General features: G+C 45.8%; 1 protein-coding gene across 1 annotated transcript in view; it reads right to left on the bottom strand.

Moving 5' to 3' along the window:
• Kif6 (kinesin family member 6) overlaps positions 1-23,090 on the bottom strand; it is a 309,520-nt gene that overhangs the window by 148,008 nt on the left and 138,422 nt on the right. Inside the window, exons 11-13 of the mRNA XM_041656411.1 lie at positions 6,961-7,066; positions 5,720-5,855; positions 2,450-2,665 (exon numbers count right to left, since the gene is read on the bottom strand). Of these exons, the coding sequence (XP_041512345.1) occupies positions 2,450-2,665; positions 5,720-5,855; positions 6,961-7,066 (458 nt within the window). The remainder of the gene's footprint in view (positions 1-2,449; positions 2,666-5,719; positions 5,856-6,960; positions 7,067-23,090) is intronic.

Genomic DNA, 23,090 nt, shown 5'->3' with positions numbered 1-23,090 from the left:
CAGCCACTCAGAGACCTGGGGGTTCACCTCGCTCTGACTTCCTACAGCCTAGGCGTTACCAAGCCCTGTGTACTCCACCTCCTTAGCACCCAAGATGCCTGTCCCTCTCTTAGCATCTCCAAACTCTGGCACAGTCTTGGGAATTTTAAACTGCCCATGGGTCTCAGCACCCGCCCTTATGTTTGTCTACGCATGCCACCACACCTGCCCTTCCCATGGCCGAGCGCCCACAGAAGGGCTTGGCAAATACTCAAACAACGGGTTCCTCTCATTGGATTAGTCTCCCCACCCACACATGAGCCTGGCAACCCTCTGGATCTTTCTGGTTTTCTCTGACATGATCCTAGTATGTGTTCCCTCAATGACTCAGCTCTCTTGGTCTGTAAGTATTCTAAGGTCAAAGCTGTGTTTGTCTATACATATCCTCATTTGCAACTTGAGAAAAAAAAACAAACCTAAGCCACAGGATAATGATTAAATGAGTTAATTCAAAGTGAGACTTTAGCGTAGTAACTGGTATATATAAGGGTGGTACAAACCTTGTTTATAATAAAGTGTGTGCTTGGATCAGCAAGACAGTGAAGTGGAGACGGGGGCCTGCAGGATGACCTAGGCCAATCAGAGGAGCTAAACGGTTCAAGGAGAGACCCTGGATGCTCAAACATTGTTGTCTGACCTGCACATGCAGCCTATGACAACACATGCCCGTATCTATAACCACACACAATAAATACATTACAATGCATAATTTCATAAACCCTGTGCTCCACAAATACATGCAGAATGGACTGGCCAGTGAAAGAATTCACCAGTCCAGGCCCTGCCCCCATCTATCCCAGCCAGCTGCAGTTTGTAATAGAATGTAGCAGAGCTGTGTGGAAATCAGTGCCAGAGAGGAATCAGCAACCCTTGCTGTTCTTCTTTCCCTGCCATCAACAGTCCAAACACATCTTTGCTTCCCTGGGGTTTGGAATCCATGCTGCCGTGTTGTGGAAGAACTAACTGAGGCAAGGTGATGTGGATATAACAGATGCAGGAGTCAGGGATCACAGAGTCCTGTTACTGGATGCTGTTTCCAGTAACTAAGGTGCTCTGCTTAGAAAGCCTAGTCTGCTTTCTTTTCCTTCCTTCCTTTCTTCCTTCTTTCTTTCTTTCTTTCTTTCCTTTTTCTTATGAGACAGGGTTTCTCTGTGTAGCTTTATGACTGTCCTAGAACTCGCTCTGTAGACCAGGCTGGCCTCAGACTCACAGAGATCCACCTGCCTCTGCCTCCTTAGTGCTGGGATTAAAGGCGTGTGCCACCACTGCCGGCTCTGCTTTCATTTCTGTTGTAATGAAATATTTTGATCAAAGCAACACAGGGCAAGGAGTTTATTTCTTAACAATTCCAGCCCGTTACTGTGGGGAAGTCAAGGCAGGCACATAAAATGTTACCCCTACAGGCAGGAGCAGGAAGACAAATGTGGGGATCCTTGCTCGCTCACTCAGATACCCTTTTTCACTCTTCAGCAGTCCATGACGCTGACCAAGAACTGCATTCTCCATGTTCAGGACCAGTCCTCCCAATTCCAAAATACACCTCTGTATTACTGAGGGAGCACACACTGGAAACAAGCCCTCACAGCTACTCTAGACGGTCCATAGGCCGGTATAGGCCAACCCAATGTAGACAAGTTCTCACCTGAGGATTTGAGGTCATTCCAGGTCATTCTAAGTTGTAGCAAGTTGACAAATAAAGCTAGCTGGCATGGCACCAGGCTTGCAAATGAGACCAGACCAGATGCCTCAGAGAGTTTCCCATGCCAAGTGGTCCCTCCTAGCTAATATGTACACGGGAAATGCTATCTTCCATGGCTAATAGGGTGTGCTTCCTATCCCTCTGCACCGTACTTCAGACTCCTAGAGTCCAGGTCAGTCATGGACTCCACTACATGCCGGTCTACAAACAGCCAGTGCACAAAAGGAAGCCCAGACTTCTAGTGAGATTTTAGCAGCTGTACCAACATCTCCATAAAACGCTAGAGATGGAAAATGTGTCTGGATGAGCCCAACCCTGTGAGATCTTATAATCTCACAGTTTCGTCACTTGGCTGTGGACAGCTTACATGGGTTTCCATAGCATCATCACATGGTGCCACAACGTGGATCTCATTCTTCCTTCCCTGTCACAGGAAGGGGCTTCTTCCCCTCCCTCGGCTGAAGCTGACATCTCTACTTGTGCCTAGACCCCTGTGCCTTCACACCCACACCACATCACAATCCACTATGATACACTTGTTGATTCTCACCCATTCACTCGTGAATTTTGGAAACAGGCACTTCACTTGAAAACAAGTAATTCTAACAAACACATAAACAGAAACTTGGCCTTTGCACAGTTCAGACGACAGGATGTGGTGTGGAAATCCATCACGTGTGATGAAGAACGCTGGGAATGTAGGGAACCTACCTGTTTTTCTGTGGAGCAAACTGGATCTGTGCCTGCAGATGCTGAGGTCCTGGGCCTGGCTCGGGGCTGAGGGGACCGAGGTGCTCTGAGCTGCTGGGCTCCCAGGAATGAAGGGTGAGTTCCGGGGCAGCCTAGCGTCACTCTTCTCCATGTTCGATAAGAGGAGAGCATCCTGAGTTTTCTTCTTTTCCTTTTTTAACATGTTGACCAGGATATCTGAAATCTGATTTAAGGATTTAGCCACTCTTAAGAGGTGATCACGATCAGACAAAGATTCAAAAAGAAATCTCTATCCCCAACCAGACAATCGCAACCACTTTGGATCGGCTGGCCGCAGGAGAACAGCAACTCCTTGGATCTGCGTGTGCAGAGGTGGGCGGCTCTGGAGGGAACCAGCCTTTCACGGTGGCACAACAAAAACTATCCAACTGAAAGGTCGTTGAAATGCTGGGTAAGGCTTGTGTGAACAAGTAGAAGGGAACCTGGGGGTGCAGGCACTTGGCGGACTGCTTGTCCAGCATGCAGAAAGCCCTGAGTTGTTCTGAGCACTGCATTAAGTCTACCCCAACACTCTGGGCTAGAAGGAAGATCAGAAGTTCAAGGCCAGCTTTGCCAACTTAATGACTTTGGAGACATCCTAAGCTACACGAGACTGTCCTCTTTTCAGGAACCCTGCAAAAGAGTGGCACAGAGGGTGCAGATGCTCCCCAGTACCGAGGCTTTCCGGTCACTGACCAGGCAAAATGGCTATCTCCAAGTTCAGTGAGACTTGTCTCAAAATACGAGGTGGAGAGTGATGGAGAAAGGCACCTGATATCGACCTTTGGCATTCAGGAGAGCACGTGTGCACATCACACTCACACACAGGAGTCTTAGAAAACACAGGAAGGGTACAGGGGAGAAGACCGCTACGCAGGATGGAGGAGGAGCCCAGTTTACACATGATTTTGAACATGTAACATGGAAACAAACTGACTTCCATATTCTTCCTCAGGTTGATTTCTAGATCGTGCTGATTTCTAGATGGCCAATCAGTTCTCCCTTAGAATATTCTATGTGGCTTCCTAGCTTGCCTTGTTAGAATGTCCTGCCCAGAGGCGGACCTCTCAGAGCATCTGTGTCCTGGCTTCCCATCGTGTGTGTTTCAGGTGTTGAACTCATGGTTTTACGCACTGAGCCCTCTCCCCAGGTTTTCTCTCCATTCATGTCACCGTTCTGAAGCCAAGTCTCGGGGCGCAGGAACCTCCTGACTTCTCCGAGTGTGAAGTACCTGGTGTCGCCCCTGTGAACAGCCTACAGGATCCAGCACAGCGAAGAGGAGAGGGCTGGTGCACGTATGTTTCTCATTCAGTCTCACTCCTTTATAAACACATGCGAGCCAGCCTGGACTGGTCCCTCGCTGCCACCTCTCATTTCCTTCCTGCTCAGTGTATAGCTGTTCATAAGCCCTGGCGAGTATTGAGAGGTTGGTAGGAGTATTTAGGGGGAAGATCCCAGTCTAGGATCAAGGCCAAAAAAAGAAACAAAACACAGACTGGGCTAGGGCCAGACCTGGGCCGTCTCTGGAGATGGATGGGGTAAGAGAGAGGGAAGGAATGCAGGGCGACACCACTGTGGGCAGCACTCGGAGACAAGGGTGTGCGTGGGGTGCAATCCGCAGTTGGACTCACCGCTGCTGGCTGGGTGATAAAGTAGCTAAGACTGACTTGACTCTGACATGGGGCCTGCTAAGACTCAACTAAAATTAGACACTGAAACTAATGAGGTAGGTTGTCTACATTGTTTGGATTGGTTTTTACCTCTTTACCACTGGGTTTCCTTTGTGTGGATTATTTGTGCCTATGTAAGCTCCTCTATGTGTATGTGTGTGTATGAGTGTGCTGTATGTATTTGTTACGTGTGTGTGTGTGTGTGTGTCTGTGTGTGTGTGTGTGTATGTGTGTGTGTGTCCTGAAGAGGGCCTCAGATGCCCTAGAACTGTAGCTACAGGTGATTGTGTACCACCTGATGTGGGTGCTTGGGTGTGTGTGGTAGGAAATCAACTTGGTTCCCCTAGAAGAGTAGCAAGTGCTTTTAACTGCTGAAGCATTTTTCTAGTTCCTCTACACTTTGAAAAATTGTATGAAACATGAACACACAGCATGATATTTGTTCGTGGGTCCCTAACCCCGTGTTGGGGACTGAATCCAGGCCTATGTCTCCAGCTCCTGCAAGCTTTAACTGCTCAGCCATCTCCCCAACTCCTGTGTAGATAAAGACTTTTTATGTATTTTGCATAACAGCTATACTTAGTAATTTTTAAATGAATAAAATATGTTTATAAAAATTTGGCAAGTTATTTCTTGTGAGTGTTTAAAGACTATATATGTCATGAAAATGTCAAATCTTCTACAGAAGATTGAAAGGTAAAAATAAGGAACAGTACTGAAGAAATTTCCAGTGTCCTAAGGTCTAAGCAGCCCAGCTGGGACTCTTTAGCATTAATTGCTTCTGTCTGCACCTGGGCCCACCAGCAGCTACTGCCCTGAGCACCCAGAAGACACTGCCTCTGGGAGTCAAGACCAATGCTGTCTTGAGCACTCAATCTTTGCTCACTCACTGCCTAACTTGGGAACATCTGTATGTGGGACTCGGGACAAGAGATCTGCCCTTTAAATAAAAAGTCACATCTAAGCCAACTCTCCGTTTCCCATGGACTAAATGCCATCATCTAAGCCAACTCTCCGTTTCTCAGCCATATGCCACCTTTTGAGTTTCAACCATACACCAACCACAAATTCTGGGCCACGGTGAGGTTGTGGCTAACACGGGGTCTGGTCAGCTGGCTAAAGATAACCAGCTAACTTACTGACTCTGGACTCAAAACACAAAGCCCACCACAGAGCAACCAAAATATATTTGAACAAGATTTAGTATTAAGAGTCGGTATGGTACTAGCAAGAGCTGAAACCTTCTTTGTAAGAACAACTGTACCAAGGTTTGAGAGACGAATCAGCTGGGCAAGAGTAACTTGACAACCTCAGTTAGATTCCCAGGTTTCATGTAGTAAAAGGAGAAAACTGATTATCCTCTGACCTCTCCAGGTGTGAACACACACACCACCACCAACAATATCAAAACCAAGCTAAAATGCTAATGTCAGATGTTTGCAGGTGTGACCTCAGTGTGAATCAGGCTGGGAGAGGCTGAGACACTGAGGAACGCAGGCATACCACAGGACCAGGAGTGGGGAATCTACATGTTCCCCCGATTCCAAGCCAGAAAGGATACTGATTTCATTGTCCCTCTGCTTGAGCAGGTCTCGGAGCTTTGTATGTTCTTCATCCTTCAATGGCTCTTGGCATGCTTGGTGTGTGGTTTCGGAGGAGACTGTATTCTTCATGCTGTCCTTGTCATTCAACAGCTTCTGCAATTTGGGGAAAGAGCCTACTGAGCATGCCCACATCCTAAGTTTCTTTGCTGCTGTACTGGTTCTAGCACACACTAGTCATGCATGTCTGCCCTTACCCTCCCCTTTCAGGCAGTTACCGTATTGGCTGGATATGTTTTCCCTTCTCCCTGCCTTTCCCATTCCCCTCTCCCTTAGCTACTTTCACTTCCAAACCCCTTTAAATAATATCCCCTCTAGACTCCTCCCCCTTGTTGTGAATTTATTCAAAATTGAAGCATTCCCTCCCAGAGTGAGGAGGGAAGCTCCATGACTCAGGAAGCAAAGCAAGAAGCAAACAAAACTTCCAAGGCACAGGAAGCTCCTGAAACTTATAAGTCTCAGAAGGATCTTCCCCCAAAGTTAACAAGACAGTCACTGGAGGGAGACTTGTAATGTGGCCTGCAGGTGGCAAAGGAACTCAGTTTTTCTGAGTCATCACCCATGCTGGGGTGGGACTTTCAATGACACATGTGCTCTGTAACCTTAATAAAGTCATTGCTTCACTCAAACAGACTTGGCAGAAGAACCCGTCCGCTCTGTTACTGCTAGATAAATGTCTGTTTTTATCTCTACAGAAAAGGGTACAAAATGTTCCCTTATCTTACAGTATCTTTGCAGAGTGCACAATATTACACATGGAAGCTGGTGACATTCCCACTCCCTATCACAAAAACAAAACTTCAGAGGCTGAGAAAAATTAGTAAGTTATTCAGATAAATAAAAATACTGGAAAAAAAACTGAACACACTCATCTTTAAACTGTTTGAAAATGTGTGTGTTCATATTTCGTGTTCATGTGTGTGTGCACATTTGTGTGTTTCAGCATAGACATATTCTGGGCACAGGACAGGGAGACTCCTGGCAAAGGAATCAGGAGCCCGTGGCCAGAGTTTATTTGTAAAGCTCGATAGGGTCCCTGCAGCTGCCCAGCGATAGTCACAGCCTGGCTGGATGCGCAGGCTGGTTTCTGCATGTGTGAAGCTGGGTCCTGGTGTTTCTAGAGTTGGTCAACAGGAAGAGTTTTATTGCAGTTGGAGCATGGCAGGACATGGCTGAGACTGGAGGAAACATTGACATTTACCTTAAAATGATGAAAAGAGTGATGGATTTTACGCATATCGGCACCAACTTCCAGTCTACTCTCTGGATCTTGGTCTTCCAAAAAGGATGCTATCAGTTTTTCCAGCCTAAAAAGCACACAATGCATGAGAAGGGCGAGCTAGAAACCCGGGGCCTGATGGCTTCTCTGCAGCAGGGCACTTGAAGCACAGGATACTGGGCCTGCATTTTCTTAGAATTCACTTCTTTATTTGACTGTGAAAGTGATGGGGGAAAGCATACTAATAAAGTGAAATCTGCAACTATACATTTACTTGGCTAATTTCCAATGAATGTTCACATGCAGGTTTCCATATAAAACCTACCTGTGGGCTGGAGAGATGACTCAGTGGTTAAGAGAGCTCACTGCTTTCCAGAGCATCTGAGTCAGGTTCCCAGTGCTGTTTAGTGGCTCACAATCACCTGTGACTCCAACTTAGGGGATCCAAAGACCTCTTCTGGCCCCTGAGGGCACCGCATGCATGGGTGCATTCATGCGCATGCACGTACACACACAAATATATAGAAAATTTTAAGAGTCATTTGATTTCTATAACCTACCCATTCTAGCCACATAGAACCTTTTGCCTGTGTGTGCCAAGCTGCCACATTGTTAAAGTATAAAAATAAAGAATTCCTATATTAGTTGCCGCCCCCAGCAGCGCTCCTTCAAGCATTCCTGGTGGACCTGTGGCATCCACAGTGGTTCTTCCAATATCCCCATGCTCCTCAAGCCTGCCACTGAACACTTCCCCTGGGACCAGTGAGGCGCCTTCTCCCCAGACTGAGAAAGTCAAGCCGTGGCTGCACACTGTGCCTTCTCTCCTCCTCAGACAATAGTGCTGCCTCGGGTGGCTCAGGCTCTCTCCACTTCTGTCCCTAACTGAGAACACTCTTCCTTCTTCTCAAGGCTCTCTCTCCACCTCTGTCCCTAACTGAGAATACTCTTCCTTCTTCTCAAGGCTCTCTCTCCACATCTGTCCCTAACTGAGAACAATTTCTTCTTCTCAAGGCTCTCTCTCCACCTCTGTCCCTAACTGAGAACACTTCCTTCTTCTCAAGGCTCTCTCTCCCACTGGGCACCCCCAACATCTTCATAACTATTCCACACAGACTCTCTTCTCTCCACTTTCAATAATTTTCATGTTCTCCTTATTCTAAAAATAAAAAATACCCCCCCTTTGGGGAAGAACAGACAACCCTATACCCTATTGGTCTTAAACTCGTTGGCAGTGTCCCCTGCCCCTGCTGTATTCTATAATCTGAGGATGTGCCTGTTCCATCCCATTCTCTAATTGACAGGGTCTCATGAGAATCACAGCAGGGCTGGGTTTCAGTCAGCAGAGGGCTTATGATGCAACCAAGAAGCCTAAATTCAGAACTCCAACACCCCTGTAAAAAGTCAAAAGTGGGGGTGCTTGCCTGTAAATCCCAGTGCTGGGCAAATAACAGAGGTGAACCCCTGGGGCTTGCTGCCTAGTCCATCTAGCTGAATGGGCAAGCTCCAGGTTCAGGGAGAGACCCTGTATCAAAATATAGCATGGAGATAGCAAACATTGACCTCCGGTCTCCGTATACATGCTCATGTACATGTGAGCATACACCTCTACGCATGTGCAGACACATGAACACACACACAGATGACAAAAATGATGAAATAATTCTTGATGCTTTGTGTCCCACCCCCAGCATTAGGTGCTCAGTGCAAATACACAGGTTAGGAAATGGATTCATCTCATTGTGTTGAGTTGCGACCTTAGAAAGGAAGGCAGCAGGCAGAGGGATGACGGTCAGAACCTAAGCTGCAGGCCTCTGAGCAGTCCTCATATCTTCCTGGCATGAAGAAAACATGTGCACACTTCCAGACACACTTCCCTTCCCGGCTGTTACCAGTGGCCCCACACAGCAGCATATGATGATTTCTGGCTCAGAGTAGACATAGGTTTGTTTGTATTTCTTCCTGCAGCTATAACATATGTGCTAGCTGTCAAGTATGAGACAATTTATATCGTAATTCTCTCTTCTGACTTATTTTTGTTTTCTTGAGGCAGAACCTTCCATCATAACCCAGCACGTCCTTACATTCACTAGGTAGCCCAAACTGGCTTCCAATTGATGCCAGTCCTCCTTCCTCAGCCTTCGGAGATTACAGAAATAGCCACCTACCTACCATTATCTTGTAATCTTTGAGGATTTTCTTAAGATGTAGGACGGTTTCCACTTTCACATTTTTTTCCTCGAGACATGATTTCTCTGTAGCTTTGGAGCCTGTCCCGGAACTAGCTCTTGTAGACCAGGCTGGCCTTGAACTGCCTGCTTCTGCCTCCCAAGTGCTGGGATTAAAGGCGTGCACCACCATTGCCCGGCCACTTTCACATTCTTAGTTTGTGTGCATGTGTATGTTGCTATGATGAACCACTCTGACAAAAGCACGTAAGGGGTGTTGTGGAATATCAGTTAAAGATGTGTTACATTTGTTAATGCTGTGGAATATTTGTCTAATGATGCAAAGATGTGTTGCATTCTTTTATGTTGGATTTGTTTAACTCTGTGAAGCTGTGTTACTTTGCCTGTCTAAAACACCTGATTGGTCTAATAAGGAGCTGAACAGCTAATAACAAGTCAGGACAGGGATAGGTGGGGCTGCTAGGCAGAGAGAATAAACTGAAGAAGGAAGAAGAGGGGAAGAAAGAAAAGGAGAGAAAGATATTAAGGGCTAGTCAGAAATGGAATAAGAAGGAAAGAAAAGATATACAGAAATAGAGAAAGATAAAAGCCCAGAGGCAAAAGGTAAATGGATTAATTTAAGAAAAGCTGGCAAGAAATATGCCAAGATAAGGTCAGGCATTTATAAATAATAATAAGACTCCATGTGTTATTTGGGAGCTGGTGGGGGGGGGGCAAAGAGTAAAAAAGTACAACTACACTCCTCTCTCTCTCTCTCTCTCTCTCTCTCTCTTACACACACACACACACACACACACACACGCACGCACACACACACCTAAATTATCAAAATATTCATCATTTAACGACCACATTCTCTATTCTCCTAAAAAATAGCAGGGAACTTAATCAGAGAATACTTAAGAAACAATATTATAAAGAAAAACCACAGATACAAAAGTGCCATTTGGGCTAACTGTAAATGTTTAAAATTATTTGTGTGTCTGTGTGTGCATGTATGTGTGTGGGTGACCACAGAAGCCAAAAGAGTGTGGTCCTTTGGTGCTTGAGATGCAGGCATTTGTGAGTCAGCTGATATGAGCTCCCAGATCCCAAAACAGGTCCTCATGATACATCAGTGACTGCTCCTGGCTGCGGAACCCTCTCTCCAGTCACAAATTTATGAAATACATAAGATATCAAAAGTGGTCACGAGTGATAGAATTAAGTATAATGAAAACTTTACTTTCAGTCATCTCACAAGACTAATAAAAGGAGTAACACGGTAAACATGATACAGAAGGAGAATATGCCGAGGATAACATGGGTAAACATACAGAAGGAGGATACGAGGATAACACGGGTAAACATACAGAAGGAGGATACGAGGATAGTATCCTGTGAAAAGCCTGACTCCAGGGCCGGGAGACTGAGCCTCAGGTGAGACTGCCCCAGACAGTGGCGGGAAATGCAGTCACGGAGCCAAGAAGTGGGCAATCAACAGGTGTCCGTCTCCCAGGATCTCTCTGGGTGAAGAACTGCCTGCTTACATGAAGGCTGTAAGCAGGTTCAGTGAGATGCTGATGATGAGTAAGGGACACACATGATCCCAAACATATCTGACAACAGGTGACAGCGGAGAGTGACCTGCCACCAGTACAGTGTGTCCAGCCCTGCTGCCTGCTCCTGCCAGGCCTAAGCCCACGGAGAAGGGAGGTGAGAGCTGGATACTGGCTGACTTTTCCCAGGCTCCTCACTGCCCTTCAGCTTCCCCACAGTGCTGCAGATCCCCCTGGGCTCTCTTGAGCACCCCTTACTGGCCCTCGCTGTAGTGGCATTTCATCTGTATTTTAATAAATAGAGCTTGTCTGAAGATTAGAGAGTAAAACAGCCACCCTGGTCAGCCTTACAGACCAGGCAGTGGTAGCCTACCTCTTTAATCCCACTAGCCACACTAGTTTGCCACAGAAACTGGGTGGTAGTGGTGTATGCCTTTAATCCCAGCCCTAGAGAGGAGTATAAGACAGAGGAGACAGCTTTCAGAAATGGTCTCATTCTGAGATTCCTGGAGGCAGGATCGTCACTTCAGACTGAGGCAGAGGTAAGAGTCAGTGGCTGGCTGCTTTGCTTTTCTGACCTTTAGGTTGACCTCCAATATCTGTCTCTGGGTTATTATTAATTGTGCTACACTTAGCCCTGATCCATTTAGAGGTGATGGTACCAACAGAAAGGATCAGAAGTCCCTTTCTGGGCCTGGGGTGGGTCAGGGCACACTTCCCTTTGCCCCACCGCTCCCTCATCTCAACTTAGTTATCCGCCTACTGCACGCTATTTGCCGACAGTTACAAGGATTGGAAGCAATGGGCAGGTTTCTGTGTGAAGATATAATCTTATTTCTATGCATTTGCAACAGAAGAAAATATAGTAACTTATTAAATGTCTACACTGTTTAAGTGAATAACGACTGCCCATGGCCAAAATGAGAGATAAAAAGAATATAAATTAATTAGCCACCTGTATTGACAACTCCTTCTATAACGTCTACATGCAGCGTTTGAACTCCTTGTTTGCTGCAGGCAAACGCTATGTAAACACCAGTTCTATCACATAATCTGTGATACCTGAGGGATTAGCTCAGAGGAAAGATGATGGTGGCATTGTGGGTTAGTGAGCAGAGATGCTAGACAGGAATGGGACAGGTGGCAGGAGAATGAAGAAGACAAGTCATGCTTGGGCAGAAAAAATGACAGCAGAAGCCAGGCAGGGTAGGCTGGAGGGCATGGCGGAGGCTGGAACAGCTAGGACAGAGGCTAAAGTGCACCCGGCAGCTTCCCAGAAGAAGACAACAAAGACCCAGGTGAGGGACTGGGCACCAGAAGCTGGGATGTGGAAAAGCCCCACACAGAGAGCCCTTGAGGCCAGTGCAGAGACCGAGGCTGGGGAGGGAGAGGAGGGAGTCAGACGAAAACAGGTCCTGGGAAGACAAAGCCAAGGGAAAGGAACAGAGCTGGCAAACAGGAGGACAGGGGAGAGAAGGGCTTAGGTGAAGAGAACCAAGCACACATCTAGTAAGAAAATCAAAAGACTTAAAGGCCAGTTGGTGAGGCCTGCCCCTCCCAGCCGCACACCTGCAGCTGAAGTCTCCTCAGGGTTCCTATCTGCCCAGCTGCTCCAGCGCTGAAGAGGAAGAGGAACCTAACCTTCGTTCCACAGCTCAACTCTTCTTCCATACAACTGTCTTGGATAAAACTGAATTTGTTGATAACACCAAAGTTTCAAATATACAATTCTCAGCTCATTTCTTTAGCAAAAAATTTAAATTTCAGCCTTGTTTTAGAGTTTTTCAAAGCACTATACAAATATATCTATACTTAATCACACAGAAAAACTTGTAAGAATGTTGAAAGACAGACTGAAAGGATCTTGTGATGTAGAAACATGGGGTAAATCTGTAGCGGTTTGGATGGGAATGGCCTCCATTGGCTCACACACTTGAATGTTTACTCGCCGGAACTCTTTGGGAGGGATTAGGAGGTGAGGCCTTGTTAGAGCAGGTGTGGCCTTTGAAATTTTAAATGCGCTTTAAAGTTTTAAAAACCAATGCCATTCCCAATTATCTCTCTTCTCTGCCTGTGGTCACTCTCACCTACTTCTCCAGTGCCATGCTTGCCTCCTGCCATTCCTTGCCATGAGAGATGACAGCCATGGACTCACCCTCTTGATACACTCTTTCTTCTGTAGGTTGCCTTGGACATGATATCTTACCACATCAATAGGAAGGCCGCCTTTCCATGTGTAATAGCCCACAACTGTTTAGAAACACATTCACACAATACTGAATCAGAAACAGATTTATATAAGTCAAATTGCCCAGTATCATCAAGTTCTAGTTATTGAATTAAATCTGGGTTTATAAGGGAACTACGCCCTCAGATGGAATAAAGAATGTAACAACTTAATAGAAGTTAAACAAACACAATTCCGTTGCTATGGTCTGATTGCTTACTCCATAGATCAGCTTTTGCCGGCTGATGGCCCATCCTGCTTTTGCTCAATCACTGTTTGTGGAGACTATCAGAAACCAGGTGTCAGGTGGAGGTGAGGTTTGCTATATTCACAAGTGCTAACTCATACCACAAGGCTTCTTTAAGATGCAGGAGATCTAGTGTTCTCTTTTGATCTCCACAGGCCATTACACTCATGTGTACAAACCATGGGTGCGTGCACACACACAGACACACACGCACTCAGACACACATACATGCACACACAGATACCACATACACACATGCGCAACATACACAAACATACATACACACATATACAGGCACTTACATACACACATACACACATGCACACATATACAGACACTCACATACACACATACATACATGCACACATATGCACATACATACACACATATACATACACACATGCGCAGACATTCAGAGATACTAACCAGCTTAGTTTTGTCAACTTGGCACATACTAGAGACAGTGGGGAAGGGTCACCTTCATCAGATTGGTCTGTCAGCAAGTCTGCGGGGACATTTTCTTGATCGATGATTGATATGGGAGTACCGAGCTCTCTGTGGGTGGTGCCACCCCTGGGCGGTGAGTATATAAGAAAGCAGGCTGAGAAAGCTTTGGGGAGCCAGACAGTGCAGCTCACAGACTCTGCTTCTGTTCCTGCCTCCACTCACCCCCACAATGAACTAAACCCTGTAGCCAAGTTAACCATTTCCTCCCCATGTTTGTGGTCAGCATTTTGTCACAGAGAGAAGGAAAACTAAATTATAAATACATTAAAGAATCAAAATAAGTCCTTAATCTGGGTGGTGGTACCACATGCCTTTAATCCCAGCACGAAGGAGGTAGATATAGGTGAATCTCTGAGTTTGAGACCAGCCTGGTCTACAGAGCTAGTTCCAGTAGACAGCCAAGTCTACACAGAGAAACCCTGTCTTGAAAAACCAAAAAATAAAACAAATAAATAAATATAAATAAATCCTTAAAAAGACAAACATTAAAACAAAAGCTTAGAACTCACAAAGCACGAGGAGCAATGAGCACAGATTCTGAGAGCAGTGAAAACCCTGCAGACATGGAACTGTCTGCCCCTGCAGACACACGCGGCTTCCTAAGCCAGGAGCAAGTATTTGGACATCTGATGAAAGAGCTGTGTAGACCCAAAGAGCCCACTGTGTCAACTGTAATCCGTAAATTAATCCGTAAATGAAATTAGCACCCACGCCTCCTCCTTCTTCGCTTTGGTTGATTAGAACCCTAAAGGGTTGAATTTAGGAGAATATAGGATTCACCCATGTGAAGAGAGCGCCTTGATGGAGACAGGCCTATTTAATCCTATTAGATAGCGATTCCTTCAGTACTCAAGAGCTTCCACAGCCCCCAATGATAATTAACACAAGCCGTGGACCACACTTTTCGTTTGGGTTTTATAATCTTCAAAATGCCATGTCAGGACCCTGTGGCTTCGTGCTGGAGTATAGAGACTGCATCTGTAGTGAATTATGTCTCCCGAACTACTTCAGAGATCTGATTTCTTATTAAGTGGGAGAGATGCACATTAGCCACTAATGACCTCTGGGAGGAATAGCCCACCAAGTTCAGGGTTATTGCACACAGGCAGCCATTTCATCAGAAGCCGGGAAGAAGGATGCCTGGGAGGCAGGAGACATGCTTTCAGGACCAAGTGAGCAGATAATCCATTACCCTTCCCCCACTAGTGAATGCCTGATTGCTTGGTCTTTTCTCATTCAAGTGGTGTGAATTAGCTGTTAGAAAAAATATTGGCACTAGCTAAGCAAGATATTTCTCAATCTTCTATCACCAAGACATCTCCGGCAGGAACTAAATTTAGAAAATGGATTAAGTTGGCCACTGCATTAATGGAGAGTCTAAGGCAGGAATAACAATTAAGACCATGCTGTGCTCTTCACTGGACACTTTCTGACCACTCATCGTGATCCACATGCTCGGTTCATGAGACACACAGCCAAGTCTGCTCCTTCTGCTCCCCTGGCCTTTGGTCTTCAATGTTTGCACCAGTTACCTTCCTCATTGCTCTGGCAAATGCCACAGCACAGGGGAGGAAGCTCCCCGCAACTCACAGTTCAAAGAGCTGCAGTCCATCATGGTGGGGAAGCCATGTTTGCAGGAGGGTGAAACAACCGGTCATCTTGCATTCGCGGTCAGAGAGTAGAGCAAAAAGAATGCTGGTGCTCAGCAGGCTTTCTCCTTTCTAGGCAGTCTAGGCCCTCAGTCTGAGGGATGACGTTACCTTTCAGGGAGGGTCTTCCCACTTGAGTTAACCTACTCCAGGCACTCACTCAAGGGTATGCTCAGAGGTCTGTGTCCTGTGATGTGGAAGAAAATTCCGTCAAGTTGACAACCTATCTTAACCATCACAATGATGCCTTAAAAAATATCAGGGGCTGGAGAGATGGCTTAGTGGTGAATAGCACTGGCTGCCCTCCCAGAGGAAGAGCACCCACATGGCAGCTCCTAACTGTCTGTAATTCCAGTTGCAGAGATTCTGACACCCCCTTCTGGCCTCATCAGTCACAAGGCATGCTGTGGTACACCAAGATATATGCAGGCAAACCACCCAAACATAAAACTATAATAATGATGTTAAAATAAAGTAAAGTTAAAAAAACTAAAACTCCATACTTTACAAATCTTAACAGTTTTAAGGCAAAAATGTTCATGGAAATGGTGCAAATAAAAGTATAACTCTGGTCCTACAAAATAATGCTGAAATAGTCTTGTAAAGATTGGGCTACACATACTTACACTGATAAATTATTTGTGGTTTATACACAATTTAAACTTAACTGGGCACCCCATATTTTTATATGCTCAACCTGGCTCCCCTCGACAGAAAGGCTGTAGGCCTCCCAGTTCTGAGCTCACCTGTAGGTGCTTGGTGCTGGGCAGTGGTTCCCTGCTGACGCTGCTGAGTACTGGGTGCAGACCCTCCCACCCATCTCCACCCTCCAACCTATCAGCCTGACAACTGTTGCTCCTTAGTGACCAATGCCCTAGTAACACATTTGAAAGAAGGTCCGAGACCACTGTTCTTTCCTGAAAGAATAAAAACGCTGGAAGTGTTGCTTATGGCACCCGAATATGATGAATATACTATGTTTTTGATTGCTGAAGCTAATAATTCAGACAGCCATAAAGCTGTTCTAAACTCTAAGGGGGCTGGGATTTGTGAAGATAAATTTTTTCCGGGCAAGCAACCAATCTGGCAGGAATCGTGGCTAGCCCATCACCACATCTCTGAGGCTGCCTGTGTATCTTTAATATACAGGCCAGACGTGTAGTTTCACTTGCCATGGTCCTTCTACCTGCAAGGCTCTCCAGGCCAATTTCACTTTTCTAAATCTTTCTTGAGTCACCTAATCTGTCAAAAGTTGTCCCTCTTTTTCCCCAGTCACAGGTAATTCCTGCCCTTCTAATTACTCCAGCACTTGAGTTTAGGTAGAATTATATTTTACTCATGTGTTTACAAATTTGAAAGAGATCTTGTGGTGTGAGCACGTGTGTCAGTTTGCATGCAGGTTAGAGGCGGATGCCTGCTAACTTCCTTAGGGTTCTCCACCTTATATTTTGGGACAGGGACTCTAGCTGAATTTGAGGCTCACTGATTTGACTATAGTCGCTTACTCATGGGCCCCAAGAATTCTGTCTCCCTTTCTGTAGTGCTGGGGTTACAACTATGTTGCACATACAGCCCCTCACCCCCCACCCTATGGGTTCTAACCCAGGTCCTGCTTGTGTGCCAGGTACTGAGTCATCCTCCCAGTCCCCAGTGCTAGGTACAATTTGACTCTTTATTCCAGATTGCTTTCTTTTCAAGAAGGAATTGCTGTGTGGCCAGAAGCCAGCAGCACCTCCCCTTTCTGTCTGAAGGCCACGTGGTAGCCTCAGGAAGCTGCCGTTTTGGCATTGTGTTTGCCTTGGCATGGCCTGAGCATTTTGTCATTCAGGTCAGACCCTGCCTTGTGTGGATCTCGGCAGCAGCACACAGGGACAGAAGGAGCCAAACCAATGACAGTGCCATGGCTATGCCCTGGGTGACAAATCTACAGCAGGCATCTCTGTGCTGTAAAGGCCTGGGTGGGGGCACTTGTGGACTGTCACCGTCAAAACAAAGACCAGCATTCTAACCAGAGCGCACAGTCATCGAGGGGACACAGCATCCACTCGAGTCAGAGGACTGGATAGCTGGCTCAGCAGTTAAGAGTGCCTACTGCTCTTGCAGAGGACCCAAGTTCAGTTCCCAGCACCCACGGTGGGTGGCTCAGAAGCATCCGGCATCATCTTCTGGACCCCAAGGGCATGCCTTTCACACGTGTGTGCATGTACCTACACCCATGTACACATTGTGTCATTGAAAAGAGAAAGGAAAAGGAAAGCTCTCTCCCCTAGATTCACAAGCAACCCCTTCCTAGTAGTTTACACGCTTATCGCTGATCAATACAAGGAGCAGCCACGCAAATGGGCGCCAGTCATCCCATACTATTCAAGGCATGCGCACTGAGCATGCTAAATATGGTCTCATATTGAAGATATAAAAACCTGTAGAAGCCAGCTTAGATCATCTCCCCTTCCCTAACCCAGGAGAGAAACGTGACACTTTGGAGGGTCAAGCTTAGCCGAGGAAGAAAGTCCTACTCCACACCTAGAGAAGGGCCTAAGGAGGCCACAGGCAGGACAGAGCAGCCAAGGAGTGCCCCAAAGTAACTTACGCCCTGGGTTCACAGGGAATAGACTGGAGTCATTCCATGACTTTTCACTGTCTGTGCACATGTAACTGTGGGATATGCATGACACAAGTCACGTGAGAACATGACTGTGAGGTGAGTGTGTCTCACTGGTGCAATCAAAAGCCCCCTCAGGCCTCCCCGGCTTCACAGCAAGGAGGGAAGGCTTGGATTTAGAAGCTACCCATTTGACGTCTACATTTCTGCGTGTCAAACTACCTCATAGGTTACTGGCCCCATGGTTACTTGAACTGGGAAGAAGAATGTCGGTGTTGGCCTGAAGCTTGGGCTTTATCAACTGTGACTACTTTTGCATACACTGTCTTGGTACTCAGCAGAGCACTGGTTAGTAACTTCGCTTCTCACAAACCAAGACTGCATCAGAAGCAGTGTGTGGGTATTTACTGGACAGCTCTGTTCTCTGTCTTGCTTCAGAAGCCTCCTGCATGTGAAGAGTCACCATTTCCCCCTACCTGCCTCAGGAGTCAATCTTTTCTGTACAAAACATTTTCCTTTCCCCACCTGGGGAATAGCTCAGAGCAGACTATCTTGTAAATGAGCCAGTTAATTAAAAATAGTCCAGATAAGCCTCAGTGTCTGATGCTGGTCAGCACAGAAACATCACGACGACTCTAGAACACTCTGTCACTTAAGATTCTTAGAAGGGTACCATGCAGGGGCATGGTAGAGTAAGATCCCAGAACTTGGAAGAAGGAGGCACTTTGATATGTAGTGACTTCCTGTTTCTTTAAAAATCATTTATATTATGTGTGTGGGAAGTGGGTGTTTATGAGTGTGGGTGCACACATGCCAGAGAGAATGTGTGGAGGTCACATGACAACTTGCCTTCTCCTGCATGGGTTCCAAGGATAAGGCTCAGGCTGTCAGGCCTGGCAGTGAGCACCTTTATCTGCTGAGCCATTCCACGGGCCCAATTTTCTCCAAAATCCTATCTCCAGACTGGGAGCTAAGAGATGAGGTTACCCAGAAAGCGGAGGAACACATGCCTGTGAACATCAGGACGGAGTTTCCCATTTGCTGGAGAAGCACCTAGTACCTCATCCTGCCCGGCTTGTGCCAAGCGACCAATCTAGAGTCGACTGCTGAGAAAAGCAGGCAACATGCATGGCAGCCAGACAAGGGGAAATCTGATTTCTCCAGAGATGTGTGGAAACGGGATCCCAGGCAACAGTGGCTACTGTGAATGAGGACACATTTGAGGAGGTGGCAAAAGAATGCTGGGTTAATGACAAACACAGAGGGAACAAGCGTGAAATCTGTAGGGAAGAGGAGGAGAATGAGGAGCACCCTGGAACAGAGTAGGAGCAACCCAGACTCCAGGCATCATGCCTTACTGCAGCATCTCAGCTGCCCTGAGATAATGGGGCAGGCAGTTACCCGGCCAGACAGGGCAAGCTGAGCACTTGACTCTGGTTTGTCTTGGGAGATGTTTCTCTTTCCTTAGAAGATGTAGAGTTGGGACAAAAAGAAAACCCAAGTTTCTACGAAGAATGTGTGAAAGTTGAGTGAGAAGCGTTTGGACGTGGGTTGGCATGCACTGGGGTTGGCATGGGGGATAAATTAAAGACACTTCCTTGGGGCACCACACATAGTATATACCTTGTGTTGACATATGCTATGAACTCAGACTTACACATAGTCTTGATATATCAATAAATTAACTTTTACATTTATTTGTGTGTGTGTGTGTGTGCTCGCGCGCGTGCACATGCCCATGTGTGCACATACATGCTACAACATGCATATGGAGGTCAGAAGATGTTAGCAGGAGTGGGTTCTCTCCTTCTACCTTTTGGGTCATGGGAATGAAACATCAAGCCCTTACTTACTGAGCCAACTTGCCTGCTCCTGCTCCAGCATGTCCTTTGGAGACAATTCTCTGCTAGGAAGTGCTTAAGGAGCCTAGCCCACCCAACCATGTCTGTTTATTAGTCGTAAAGTTAAAAAGAAGAATGCATCCCAGTGGAGTGGTGACAGGGCTCAGGCGAATCTTCAGAGGCACCAAGTGTGTGGGCTCAAACAGGAGACAGTTCAATCGGCCTCCTAAAAGCTGCAGGAGGGAAGCTAAAACAAACTGTTCCCTCTGAACTCTGCTCAGCCCGGGGATTTGTATGCAAATGAGACAAATCAGAAGATTCACTCCTAAGTCAGGTCCGAAATGCATACAGAGCTCCTATCAAACCCAGTGGACGAGCCGCGTCCTTCGCCATGCACACAGAGCTCCAGCCACCTATCAACCCAGTGGACAAGCCGCATCCTTCGCCGTGTCCACAGCAAACCTCAGTTCATCTCGCCCTTCGGAAGATTCCACTATGTCCCCTCACAATTTTTAATATGTCTGAGTATTTTCAGTGCAGCTATTACTCAGATGTTGAAATGTAAAATTCAGAAAATGGGAAGCAGAAAGTTTTTGTCAACATATCCAGAGTTTGAAAGGAAAGAACAGAGAATGTGGAATAAAAACAACCGGAGGGGGCAGTACCTGGAAAGTGCATTACCCTGGTAAAAGAAAAAAATCTGTGCATAGTGCCATGGGCACAGGGCCCCCTTGGGAGAGGCAAGGAGACAGAGAGCTTTGCATTCCACACCTCGGGCTTGGACAGCACAGTTCCAAGCCCCTTGCAAAGTCATAGCTTCCTTCCAGTGTGGACCACCTCCTTTTCAAACCTCTGCTTGCTTCTCACTGGCTTAAAATGAAGGTGTGGGCACATGCAGGTTTCTTAGCTACTTTTAGGTTTTCTACAAGCAGCACACACTGGGGCTGAGAGCTGGCCCATCAGTTACAAGACTGTACTACTTTTATAGAGGATTCAAGTTTGGTTTCTAGCATCCATTTCTGGTGACTCTTAACCTGCTTGTAATTCCAGCTCTGGGGGATCTGCTGCCTTCTTCTGGCCTCCACAAGCCACTGCATTCACATAAACACACGCACCAATATTTTTTTTAAAAATTAAAAATCAACACATCATCTAATTACACATATACACATGCACATACTTGCAAAGATTTAAACAAATTTTCATGTCAGTTTAAATAATAATATAAAGTTTACGCATCTGCTGTCTTTATGATTAGGGTTACAACTCTATTTTTGATTTTGTAAGTTTTAAATGTTTTAGGAAATTTTCCTCTTCAGGGAACATACAGAACCTTGTTATGGTTAAAGAAGTAGCAGTGAGACACAACACAGTGTGAACTGGGAAGCATTTTCCTGACAGCCTGTAGAAGGAAGCTGTGGGCCGCTTCCTGCCTCCCAGCTCCCAGCCACCGGCTAGCTTTATACCTGAAATAACAACACACAAATTATATTCATTTAAACACTGCCTGGCCCATTAGTTTCAGCCTCTTCTTGGCTAACTCTCACATCTTGATTAACAAATCTCTAATATCTGTGTAGCACCACGAGGTAGTGCCTTACCAGGAAGATTCTAGTGTATGTCCATCTTAGGCTGGAGCTTCAACGTGTCTACCCTGGAGAGGAGAGGCATGGCAACTGGCTCACTTCCCTTATTCCCAGCATTCTGTTCTGTCTACTCCACCTACCTAATTTTCTGACCTATCAAGGGCCAAGGCAGTTTCTTTATTAACCAATGAAATCAACTCAAAACAGAAGACCCTCCCACATCAATAGTCCATTCTGGCAATTTATAGATTTTGGGTTGTTTAGTCTTTCAGATATGCAACATGCGTGTACACGGGCGTGTGCGCATGTGTGTGTTGCATGTGCAGGTGCCCACACCCATGAGTACATGCCAACTCCAGAGAAGATCAGATGTTCTATTCTACTGTTCTTTGCCTATTGCCTTTGAAACAGGGTATCTCAGTAAAACTGGAGCTAGTTTAGAGGCCAGTAAGCCACAGCAATCCCCCTGTCTCTGTGCTGGAGTTACAGGCATATATAGCCATAGGTGGTTTTAATGTGGGTGCTAGGAGTTTGCACTCAGCTCCTCATGCTTGCACAGCAAGTGCTTATACCCCCTGAACCATCCCATCCCCTCCCCCGGCCCTGTATATGCTGCTTCACACCAATTATAAAAGAACAACACCAGCCTGAAGTCACAGATTAAGAATATATACTGTTATATTTTGCAATAAAAACACAACTATTAACTATGAGCACAATTTAATGTTAAGACTGCAGAACAAGATGCAATTTCAATCTCAGAATTAACTATGTGTTATGCAATATTTTTCTATATGCCAAGAAGCAACATTAGGTTTTAATTCAGTTACAAAGCCTAGAGTACAGTTAATGGGGGAGGGTATTAATTAAATGAAGTGAATTCACTGTGTTCCTTGGAGATGTAAAGTCAACATGCCACATTAATTCTCTTTAAAGATAATCTTTGGTTTTCAGTAGAAACTTTAGGAAATATTGCAGGTAAAAGAACTAGGAGAAAAATACTATTTCTTTTTCTTAAAAACAAAAATCCATTATTAGCCAAGTGGTGGTGTCATATGCCTTCAATCCCAGCAATTGGGAGGCAGATGTAGGCAGATCTCTGTGAGTTGGAGGCCAACCTGGTCTACAAGAGCTAGTTCCATGACAGGCTCAAAAGCAACCAAGAAACCCTGCCTCAAAAACCAGAAAAAAATTATATCCATTATTTCATTTTGTGTAGACATGCTTGGCCATGGATATATTCTAAAGAGAATCATGAAAATAGAGATATGGGAGGGGTTGGTGGCAAGACAGCTCAGCAGTTAAGGGTCATTGTCACCAAGCCTGATGACCTGAGTTCAATCTCCAGGACTCAAAAGATGGAAGGAGATAACCAACTCCTGCAAATTCTCCTTTGTCCTCGACAAGTGTGCACACATGTGTGCACATCCTCCACATATATAAAAAAACAATAACAACAACCAAAAAAAAAAAGATCTGACAGTAAAAGATATGTACTAGTGCCATTTGGAAAGAGGGAGCCTCAATTAAGCAAAAACTTGCAAAAGACTGGTTTGTGGTACATTTTCTTGATTAATGATAGATGTGGGAAATTTCCTGTGGGAAATGCCACCCTTAGGTTCATGGTCCTAGGCTACCAAGAAAGAAAATAAGTTAAGTGAGCCTAGAGGAGCAAGCGAGGTAGCAACATTCCTTCATGGTCTCTTTTTGTGTTCCTGTCCCCAGTTTT

Source organism: Microtus oregoni, unplaced genomic scaffold (genome assembly GCF_018167655.1).
Source record: "Microtus oregoni isolate MIOR12 unplaced genomic scaffold, Mior012 000007F_ref0000211, whole genome shotgun sequence".
In the NCBI taxonomy this organism is placed as follows: domain Eukaryota; kingdom Metazoa; phylum Chordata; class Mammalia; order Rodentia; family Cricetidae; genus Microtus; species Microtus oregoni.
Note: the sequence above shows the minus strand (reverse complement) of the source record. Positions and strands in the feature narration are given on the sequence as shown.